Source organism: Macaca mulatta, chromosome 17 (genome assembly GCF_049350105.2).
Source record: "Macaca mulatta isolate MMU2019108-1 chromosome 17, T2T-MMU8v2.0, whole genome shotgun sequence".
Classification (NCBI taxonomy): domain Eukaryota; kingdom Metazoa; phylum Chordata; class Mammalia; order Primates; family Cercopithecidae; genus Macaca; species Macaca mulatta.
Window position 1 is genome coordinate 9,046,760 of NC_133422.1, and position 11,556 is coordinate 9,058,315.

Below are 11,556 nucleotides of genomic sequence, written 5' to 3' on the forward strand. Positions count from 1 at the left end.
GAAGAGGTAAGATGAACCCACATTCAAAATTTGGTTTAGATGTCAAGAGTGATTATGATAGCAGCAGGAAGTAGTCAAATGCCTAGGCAGATAGGGTTGGGTTCCCAGTGAAACCCTGCCTTCAAGCCAAAGACAGTTTAAAGCCTGAAAGCCAAGCTACAAGTCAAATCCATGGAACAGATTGAGAACCTCTCTTTCTGTTTGGTGTGCTTTCCTCTGATTGATTTTCACCCTTCACCCATTTTACATATACCTACTCTTCCCTAATGGATTTTTTACTATGTCATGCCCACCTTTGAATGGTGCCTTTGTTTTAGCCTTTTTTGCATGCTAACAAACCAATCAGCATGTACTCACCCATTCTAAGCCCATAAAAGCCCCAAACCCAGCCACACTGGGTGGGTGACCTCTTGGCTTTGGGTGGGGGACCACCTCTGCATACCCTCTCAGCTGAGAGCTCCTTTCCTTCACTCAATAAAATTCTTCTCCACCCACCTCACCCTTCAATTATCAGAGTAACCTTATTCTTCTTGGATGTGGGACAAGAACTTGGGAACCTCTGAATGTGAGTACAAGCTGTAACACAGGTGGGCTGGGGCACAGATGGCCCAGTCATAGGCTGAGCATGGGATCCAGGCTGGTGCACAAGTCAGGCATGGTCCCTCAGGACGAGTGGATGGGGCACCTTCTGCAGCAGGCCCAGGGCCAAGTGAGGCCCTGGGCGGAGACGTCATTGGCCGTGGAGGTCTCTGGCTGGCAGAGTGACAGAAGAATCATGTATCAATTATGCCACACACAAAGCAAGAGGGTATAACAAATTTTATGACTTACACAATTGAAGTCTCTGGGGAAAGAGGACTGGCCTCTCATACTTCTGAAATGGCTTGAGAGAGCAAGGAAAGAATACTGGCTCAGGGTTTTTATTATCATTATGGAGTGGGGCAAGCGTAAGGGTTCCCATGCAAGTGGGAAGGAGCTTGTGTAGTTTTAATCTAAATTATCACCCTCACTCCTGCCCCACTTCGCGGCATCAAAAGAGGGAGCATTGGGCTTTCTTATCAGCTTTCCCAGATATGGGGCCAAAGGAGTGGGGCTTGAGGCCAAAAGCTGTTAGCAGTCAAACATAAAACACAAACAAACAAAAAAAAACTGTGGAGTCTGGGCTGGGTGCAGTGGCCCACACCTGTAATCCCAGCACTTTGGAAGGCTGAGGCGAGCAGATCATGAGGTCAAGAGATTAAGACCATCCTGGCCAACGTGGTGAAAACCCATCTCTACTAATAATACAAAAATTGGCTGCGTGTGGTGGTGCGTGCCTACAGTCCCAGCTATTCAAGAGGCTGAGGTAGGAGAATCACTTGAACCTAGGAGGTGGAAGTTGCAGTGAGCCAAGATCTTGCCACTGCACTCCAGCCTGGCAACAGAGCAAGACTCCATCTCAAAAAAAAACCCCAAAAAACAGAAAACGATGGAGTCTGATCATTTATGATAATTTCTAAGTATTTTATTCCTTTTGGTCTACTGTAAATAAAATTGCTTTCTTAATTTTATTTTTTGATTATTTATTGTGAGTATATAGAAATACAGTTGATTTTTATATGTTGAATTGTATTCTGTAAACTTGCTAAACTCATTTATTAGTTATAATAGATTTTTAGTGGATTTCTTGGAATTTTCTATATACAAGATCATGTCATCTGCAAAGAGAAAGTTTTCCTTTTTATTTCCAAACTGCACGTCTCTGATTTTATTTTCTTGCCTAATTTCTCTAGCTAGCACCTTCCATACAATGTTGAATAGAAGTTGTGAGAGCAAACATCCTTTTCTTGTTTTTGATCTTAGAGGGGAAGAATTCAGTCTTTTACTGTATTAGCTGTGGGTTTTTCCAATAAGCCCTTATAAGATTGAATATATTTTCTTTAATTACTAGTTTAAATGTTTTTATCATGTGGTTTATCTGAATTAATTAAGATCATATGGTTTTTCTTCTGTTAATATGGTATAGTACATGGATTAATTACATATGTAAAACCAGTCTTGCGTTCCTAGCATAAATATCACTTGATCATGGTATATAATATTTTTTATATGTTGCCAGCTTCAGTGTGCAGTATTTTGGTGAGGATTTTGGATCTATAAGAGTTACTGATGTATAGTTTTCTTGAGATATCTTTATCTGGTTTTAGTATCAAGGTTATACTGGACTCATGGAATAAATTTAGAAATATTCCCTCCTCTTCTCTTCTCTTTTTGGGTGGGGGTTGTAATTTGTGAAGAATTAGTATTAATTCTTCTTTAAATGTTTGATATAATTCGCTAATGACATCTGTGCCTGGGTTTTTCTTTGTGGGAATTATTTTAAATTTCTAATTCAATCTCTGTTTTAGTGTACATTCAGATTTTCAGTTTCTTCTTGATTCAGCTTTTATAGTTTGTGTTTCTGTGGAATTTGTCCGTTTCACCAGGTTGTCTAATTTGTTGAGATGCAGTTGTTCATAGTACAACATTCCCATAGGATCCTGCAAAATAAGTGGTGATGTTCCCTCTTTCATTCCTAGTTTTAGTAATTTGAGCCTTCTGTTTTTATTGGCTGGCTCAGCTAAAGGTTTGTCAAATCTCTTGATAATTCAAAAAACTAAGATTTTGTTTTCATTGGCTTTTCTCGCTTTATTTCTCTTGTTTTATTTATTTTCACTTGTAATCTTTACTGTTTCCTTTCTTCTTTTTGGTTTAAGTTTAGTTTGCTCTTCTTTCTTCAGCGTTTTAAAGTCAAAAATATTGAATTGACATCTTTTTTCTTTTTCTTTTCTTTTTTTTTTTGAGATGGAGTCTTGCTCTGTTGCCAGGCTGGAGTGCAGTGGCAGGATCTCAGCTCACTGCAACCTCCAGCTCTCTAGTTCAAGCGATTCTTTTGCCTCAGCGTCCCGAGTGGCAGGGATTACAGGCACATGCCACCATGCCCAGCTAATTTTTGTATTTTTAGTAGAGATGGGGTTTCACCATATTGGCCAGGCTTGTCTCAATCTCCTGACCTCGTGATCCTCTTGCCTCGGCCTCCCAAAGTGCTGGGATTACAGGCATGAGCCACTGCGCCCAGCCTCTTTTTTGTTTTTTAATGTAGGCATTTACAATTATAATTTTCCTTTTAAGCATTGCTTTAGCAGCTTCCCATAAGCCTTGGTGTGTCATTCATTTTTATTCATCTTAGTATTTTCTAATTCCCCTTTCAATTTTATCATTGACCCAGTGGTTATTTATGTGTGAATTCCCCAGATATTTGAGAATTCCCCAGATTTCCTTGTTACTGATTTTTAATTTCATTCTGTTATGACCACAGAACATACTTTGTATCATTTCAATCCTTTTTAATTTATTAATGCTTGTTTTATGGCCTAAGATATAGTTTATCCTGGAGAATATTCTATGTGCACTTGAGAAAAATATGTATTATGCTTCTCTTGGGTGGAATGTTTTATAGAAGTTTGTTAGGTTTAGTTGCTTTGTAGTGTTCAGATCTTCTATTTCCTTATCTTCTGCCTCGTTGTTCTATTATTAAAAGTGAGATACTGAAGTCTCCAACTATTATTTTGAATTGTTTATTTCTCCTCCCAATTCTATTCATTTTTGCTTGAGGTAATTTGGGTATCTGTTGTTAGGTGCATATACATTTATAATAATTGTATCTTCCTAATGCATTGACCTTTTTATCATTATGAACTATCCCTCTTCATCTCTTCTTTTAAGACCTACTTTATCTGATAGGAGGACAATCACCTCAGCTTTCTGATGGTTGCTCTCTGCATGGCCTGTGTTTTTACTTCCTTTAATGTTTAACCTATTTGTGTATTTGAACCTAAGGTGTCTCCTATAGACAGCATGAATCATTAAAAAAATTCAGTCTGACAATCTCTGCTTTATGATTGGATTGTTTAATAAGTCCTCATTGAATGCTGTTATTAATATGGTTATATATTCATGTGCCATTTGACTTTTTGTTTTCTGTATGTCTCATGTCTTTTTTTTTTTGATTATCTGCTCCTCATTGGTGTTTATTTTGCATTAAGTGGATATTTTCTAGCATAGCATGTTAATTCCTTTGGTATTTTTTTCCACTATATTTTTTGTGTTATTTTCTTATTGTTTGCTGTAGGACTCACCATATACATCTCAACTTACTGGAGTCCTACTTAAGTTTTATACTAACTTCAGTAAGATACAGAAATGTTACTCCTGTAAACCTCTATTCCCTCTTCTCCCTTTTTTGTGCTGTTATTCTTATATGTATTACATCTATGTATGTTACAAACCCAATGAAAGATATTTTTTGGTTATTACTTTATATAATTTTATATCTTTTAAAGAAGCAGAGGATAAAGGAGAGCAAAATATATTTTTGTAATTTGTTATGTTAACCTTTTTATTTACCATTTTGGATGTTCTTCATTTCTTTCTGTGAATTTGAGTTTCCATATGGTGTCATTTCCATAATACAGCTTTGCCCCCACCACCTCCTTTATGCTGTTAATGTTAAATAGTGTGTTTCAATGTATTATAGGCCTAATAATACAGTTATATGCCTATTGTTTTATACAATTGCATTTTAAGTCAATTATGAGAAGAAATATACATAATTATTTTTACCAGTACCCTTTGCTTTTTTTGTGTGGATTTATCATCTGATATCACTCGCTTTCAGCCTGAAGGACTTCCTTTAGTATTTCTCATCAGGTGGGTCTATAAGCAACAAATCTCCAAGTTTTTGTTTATCTGACAGTGTCTTTATTTTAGCTTAATGTTTTGAAAGATAGTCTTGCTGGAAATAAGATTCTGGGTTGACAGTTGTTTTTCTCCTCCAGCAATTAGTCGTCTCACTGCCTTAAAGCCTCCGTTGTTTCTGATAAGACATCAACTGTTAAGCGATTGGTTTACTTGTACATGATGAGTCATTCTTTTCTTCCTGCTTTCAAGATTTTCTCTTTATCTTTCTACACTTCTTACTATGGTGTATCTAGGTGTGGATCTCTTTACATTTACCTTATTTGGGTTTCCTTGAGCTTTGGATGTAAACATTAATCATTTAAATAAATTTTGAAAGATTTGGACTATTTAAATCTTTTTTCTGCTCCTATCTCTCTTTTTTCCTTCTGAAACATCCATTCTCTGTATGTTGTTGCACTTAATGATGTTCCACATCTCTCTGAGGCTCTGCTTATTTTTCTTCATGTCTTTCCGCTGTGTTCCTTGGATTGTGTGATATGTATTGATCTATCTTCAAGTTCGCTGATTTTTTTTTTCTGCCACTTCAAATCTGTTGTAGAGGCCCTTCAGTTAATCTTTCATTTTATTTATTTTGCTTTTTAACACCAAACTTGCCATTTGGTTTTTATAATTTCTCTTTATTGTTATTTTCTATTTGATGAAATATTGTCATCATAGCTCCTTTACTTCTTTAAGCATAATTTCCTTAGTTATTTTGTTATATTTATAATAGCTCTTTTGAAGTTTTTGACTGCTGGGTCTTTTCATAGGCAGTTTCTGTTGCCTGTTTTTTTCTCGTACCTGAATCAACCTTTCCTGCATTTTTTTCTTTTGTGTGTCTCATCTTATTTTTGTTGTAATGGAACTTTTAGATTATTATTGTAGCATCCTTGACTACTAATTACCTCTCTTCCTCTCTGGGGCTTGTTGTTTGCTTATTTATTTGTTTAACAACTTGGTTGATCTACTATAGTGAAGCCTATTTCACTTGCATTGTGAATTCGCTAATGTCACTCCACAGAAGGCATAGCCTTGGGCATGTACACAGTCACACTGACAATGTTTTACCAGGGCTGTCTTTCCCTGATCTGTGTTACATTGTCTTCCTCCCTTCGGTATCACATTCAGCTGTCAGGTTCCACTAATTACTGACTGATTGCTCCATAATTTTCTACAGTGTCCTGGGGCACACATTATTCCATAGTCTGATCCAGTTAAATTCAAGCTCCTTTTCAAGGGTAGTTTTTAAAGCCACTCTTTGAGGTTAGTTCTGACCCCTGGATAGCTCTTTTCAGTTATTTCCTTGGCTCCTTCTGATAAACTACCTTGTCTACAGTTTATTATTTTGCTTCATGGAGCTACCAGCCTCCTCCTAATTGCTTACCATAAAAAGTCTTTATTGTTTTGGAGATTGCTGTTAGGCCTGAACTTCCCCCACAGTTTGTTCCAAATAAAGTTAATTCCTTTGCAGAGGACTCTGGAGATTTCTGTTCCTATTGCCTACCTCTATGCTTGCGCAGAATCTCTCAGGCACCATTCTGAAGCTGGGGTTGGGGACAGTGGACTGCTTCTCTTGGATTGACACTCCTGGTTTATAAGTGAGGTGCAAGGTAGGGGCAGTAGCTTCTAGTCTTCTCCCTTTTTCTCTCTAGTGTTGAACTTCTAGGGAAATGGTGATTGGGGCCCCAGTATTGTTTGGCCTGCTGTGCCTGGGGTAGTACCTCTGTCTTATATGTTTGGGCCAAGTGAAGGAAGGTTCCCTGACATTTTGACCACTCTCTCATGTAATTCAGCGTCTACAACATGGAGCTGGGGGTGGGGTTGGAGTGAGAAATGGTGGTGGCCTGCCCATCCCAGGGAGATACTATAGTCCTTGACTCTAGGAGAGGAAACCCATCCTTTTGGCCACACCCATCCAGAGTAGAGCTTTCATTATATTGTGATGATAGTAGGGGAGGAAGAGAGTGGATTGTGGTTCAAGTGCCACTGACTGTCACTGTTCTTAGTGGATTTAGTAGAGTTTCTTATACAAATGTTTGTTTATGTGCTACATGTTCATAGAACAATTTCTGGAAACTGTAAATGGTGGTTGTTATTTTAAATGTTATTTTACCCGTTATGTTTGTTTCACTGGGAAGCATGTCCATGGAAAACCTCATGTCACCATTCTGAAAGTTGTCTTTTTTATGTGCCACCTCAGCTTTCCTGTAATATTTATAGCTATCATTTGTGTATTGAAGGCTTATTATGCACTTGTAACATTTGTATTTCTGTCAAAGTCTATATTCTTGAATAGTCCAAGAACACTAAATACTTGGAAACATATATTCCTCTGACATGCTAAATGTCCTTGTCCGTTCCCACTGCTATAACAAAGTACCATAGACAGGGTAGTGTATAAAAACAGGAATGTATATCCCACAGTTCTTATGGCTGAAAGTCTGAGATCAGGGTTGCAGACCACCATCTTCTCATTATATCTTCACATGGTGGAAACAGAAGGAGCTAGCTCTCCAGCTTCTTTCATATGGGCACTTGGGCACTAATCCCATCCACAAGGGCTCCATTCTTATAACCTAATTATCTCCTAAAGGCCTCACCTCTAAATACCATCACATTGGAAGTTAGGATTTAAACCTGTGATTTTGGGGATGGCGGGAGACAGACATTCAGTCCATAACACTGGACTAGTTTGAGAAATAGTAAGGACTATATATTTTTATAAATATGTCCCTCTTACGAGAAACTAAGATTAAATTAAGATACATTCAGTCAGAACAGCTGAATGCAGTTATCTCACAGGGTGAGTTTGTTATGCCCAGACTGTTTGTTCCCCAAAGAAGACCACCAGAGTCCAGAGTCAAAGCCAAGCGGCAAGGATCTTTACTACAAGGTCGTACTTGGTCCCTCCTTTACACAGTATACAAGAGGGCCCCGAACAATGCGAGCGTTTGCTTTTTATAGCCCGAAAGTTGCAGGGGAACAAAGAAATTCTTTTGGCTCCTGCGCTTTCAGTAACCTTGAACGGCTGTCCCCTTATCGGAGACTTTCCAGGTGGTGTTTGTACTGGGCTCAGGGAGTTTGAGAGATATATGGTGGTGGGATGGGAGGATGGGATGTGTTTGTGCTAGGCTCAGGGAGTTTTGAGCCCGGGGGCTGAGGAATGTGCCCAGCTCCTTTCAAGTTGGCATATTCTGTTGAAGTTTTCAAAGATCCAGGGACCGCCTGAATCAGAATCACTGAGGTGATTGTTGAAAGAGCAGACTTTTGAGCTCTACTCCAGACTAACTCTCATGCAGAGACTAGTAGAGATATTTGACTTATACTGTGGGCTAAATTTATGTGGTACAATCTTGGCTAACGTAAACTTCAAATAAATATTTATCAAATACATTGTGGAAACCATTGTGCTAGGAGCTGGTGATATAAAAAGAATAAGACTTGGTTCTGCAAAGCCTGAAGGCATGTATGATATTCATGAGATTAATCTGCTGGAAGGAAAGACCATTATAGAGTAACTCAGTGTATGATACAGGTACCATTAAATTTACAAAAATTGTATTCACAGAGAGTTGGGGGCAGAGTATACTTTGCAAGTCATCTAAACACACACACACACACACACACAAGCACGTGCACGCATGCGTGCGCATGCACACACACACACACACACACACACACACACACACAAACACACAGCCCATATGTGTCTTTATTAAAATAAAGATCTGGACTATGGGAAAGGGAAACCTGGAAAACAATTTAGAGACTGGCTTCCTGTGTACTTGGGATCCTGTGCTGCTTGTCCTCCCCCTCACTGTGTGTTCCACTGCTGCTTTTCTACTGATGAAATCAATAATAATGGAATATAAGTAAGTGTCGAATAAGATAAATTTCGTTTTGAACATATTCAGTGACTTGTCTTATGTAATGATTTAACAAACTTAGTTTTCATTCTTGACTAAGTATTAAATGTTTACTGCATGCCTAGGTACTCTTAAAAATTCTGAGTTTAACTTTTCTTCCAAAATATAGTTTGTTTTTCAGAAAAATTATTTTGTTCATATTCTCTTCGTTTGATTTTGCATAATTATTGATTAACTACGTTAGAAAGGAGGTTATAGATGACTTAAAATAGTATCAAAATGTAATGGATTTAGAGCATACTTATTGTTGAAATTACATCTGCTGTTTAGCAACTCTTTTCCTGTTCTACAGACATCATCCAAAATCAATTTGGCGTAAATTCTCTGTGAACATGGTATCTGATATATAGGGATATTTTCACTGTTCTGGGGACCTGAACTAAAAGTATTCAAAATAATGTGAGAACAACAATGTGGAGTCATTAAACGCGGCATAAATTGCTGATACAAATGGGCCGTTACCACTTGCTAGTGTGTTGTTTCTTCTTTTTCATAGTTGGGGTTTTGTTTTTTGTTTTTGTGCTTGTCCCAAGCACTAGGACAGGCCTGAGTTGGGAAGATTTGCAGCCCCAGCTCCTTGCTTTTTTTTCCTTTTGTGCTCACTCGGTTCCTCCCCATCCTAGTCCTGATTCAGGCATCAGGAACCCACAGCTGTGCAGCTTCTGCCTTTATCTGGACACACGGCTCTCCATAGCCTCACTTTTGGGGGAGCTGCTGGCAGAGGAAGAGGTCCTTTTCTATGTGCCATTTCGACCCAGTGTATCATCTATTGCCGTTCTCCGTATTTCCACACATAGATGCTTTCTAATATGTGGTTTCTTCATGGATTTATAGACATGGAATTTTTTTTTCAAATGGGTCATTTAATCTAAATCCTTGTTTACTCTGAAACCTGGTAAATATTTCACTGGATAATGAAGAGTTGACTGGCATAAGAATGCTACTGAATGATCAGTATATAGGCACTCATGGTAAATAGCCCTGCTGGTGACAGTTGTTAAAGGAATCAGTGAGGACAGTTATACAGCACTACAGCACATGAGGAAGCTTGGGTCTTTTAGATTTCCTATTAAGGAGCATGTGTATATTGACAATATTCTGATTCTCTCTGATGCTGAGAGCCTTCTCGTAGTGTTGTTGTAATCATCGCAGTTGCTATTGCGGGAGCCTGGCCCAGACTTAGAGTATGGGGATGCTGAGATGCTAGATTTATAACTTGATGCCTTATTATTTCAAAACAAGCTGACTTTGCACATATCTGGGAACTAATTCTGAAGTTTAGACTGACATAACAGATAGTGGGAAAAGGAGAAAAGAAATCTAACATCAGTTTGAGCACATATCAAGTTCTTGTGGTATAAGCAGTCATATTTATACTAGATTTGCAAAGTTAGTGTTATCATTCCCAATCTTTACATGAAAGGAAACTGTGGCTCTAAGTGTTAGGACAAGGGCTTGAGATTACACAGCTCGTCATTGGGAGAGCTGATATTCCAGCCTGGCTTGTTCCACAGTCTACACTGTCTCCTCCTCATTCCTGCAGCCAACAGATGGTTAGATGATTCTTTGTACATGTTTTTCATAAGACTTATTACAAACTGCTTAAAATTACTAGTGAACATTCACCACAGTGGTTCTTTGCCCACTGTATGTCAAAATTTAAGGTGTATCTCAATTTCACAAATCTGGGGTAACTTGCAACAATAACTATTCACTTTCACTCATTGTCTTAAGCACTTGATACCTTTTCTTATGGCTTTAAGATAGAGTTATTTGTCTTCCTCAATTCATCTGCCTAAGTAGATGGTAAACTTGTCCAGGCCGGGGCTGCACCACCTCCTCTCCGAGTTCTCTGAGGCACCTGACCCACAATATAAGGGGCCTTTCTCTTCCAAGGTCCATTTTAGATGTGTTGAATCAAACCTTGCAAGATTAATTTTAGTCTGTTTATGATAGAGCTGGGTTTGAATTCACAATCTGTGGAATTCTTTAACTCATTATGAACTGAGAATAATTTTTGTATTTTATTTGGGTTCATTTTAGCAGATTTAAAGAAAGCTTCCAGTTCAAATGCTGCAAAATCCAGTCTCCTGAAATCTGGTCTCCGTCCTCCTGGATACTCACGTCTCCCAGCAGCCAAGCTGGCGGCGTTTGGCTTTGTCCGGAGCTCCAGCGTCTCCTCAGTCTCCAGCACCCAGTCCGGGGACAGTGCACAGCCAGAGCAGGGCCGGCCGGCCACCCGTAAGTGGGATGGGGCAGGGTGGGGTACCTGCACTGAATTAAAACCAGTGCGCCTGTGTAACTGTGTGTCATTTTCTTTGCATGATTGTTTAAGAATTCGGATCACCTCCCTTAGCTTCCCATTGTTGTGTTATTCATCTACTGAAGAAAAATAGCCCATTTACACCATCAGTTATGGGGAATTAATGTGCCGGGAAAAAAAGATTGTAACCTCCTCTTATGATATAGAAAATGACTTATCCAGAGACAGATTCCAGCAGCCCTTTGCTTTGCAGATTCTAGGTAAGAAATCACAGAAAGATCCAAGAAAGGTATTACTACATTGTGCTGTCATGAAACATACTAGATATTTAATATTAGTTGAAAGAATCATTTAGTTACCTGTGATTACCAGTAATGCCTTCACACTGCCAGAGCACTTGACTGGATTTCTGAAAGTTAAATAAATAATGTTAAAAGTAGCAAAACACTGCCAAGCTTCTTTAAGTCCATGCCCGGGAAGGTCCCCATTAGCCGAGATGATGCTGTTGGAGGCCCGTTTCCTGAGACTGGTACTGTAGACTGCATTTTAAAGTTTGAATTAATAACCTGCAGAGCACGTTACAATAGCTGCTGTCCCTGAGGAAGATCT

The 11,556-nt window shown here is 38.7% G+C and overlaps 1 protein-coding gene across 3 annotated transcripts in view; it reads left to right on the plus strand.

Moving 5' to 3' along the window:
* MTUS2 (microtubule associated scaffold protein 2) overlaps nt 1-11,556 on the plus strand; it is a 429,611-nt gene that overhangs the window by 73,460 nt on the left and 344,595 nt on the right. Inside the window, exon 3 of one of the 3 annotated variants that reach the window (XM_015120815.3) lies at nt 10,728-10,925. The exons of 1 other annotated variant lie outside the window; for it this stretch is intronic. In XM_015120815.3, coding sequence (XP_014976301.3) covers nt 10,728-10,925 — 198 coding nt within the window. The remainder of the gene's footprint in view (nt 1-10,727; nt 10,926-11,556) is intronic. One more of the 3 variants, XM_028837647.2, reaches the window with a different exon arrangement.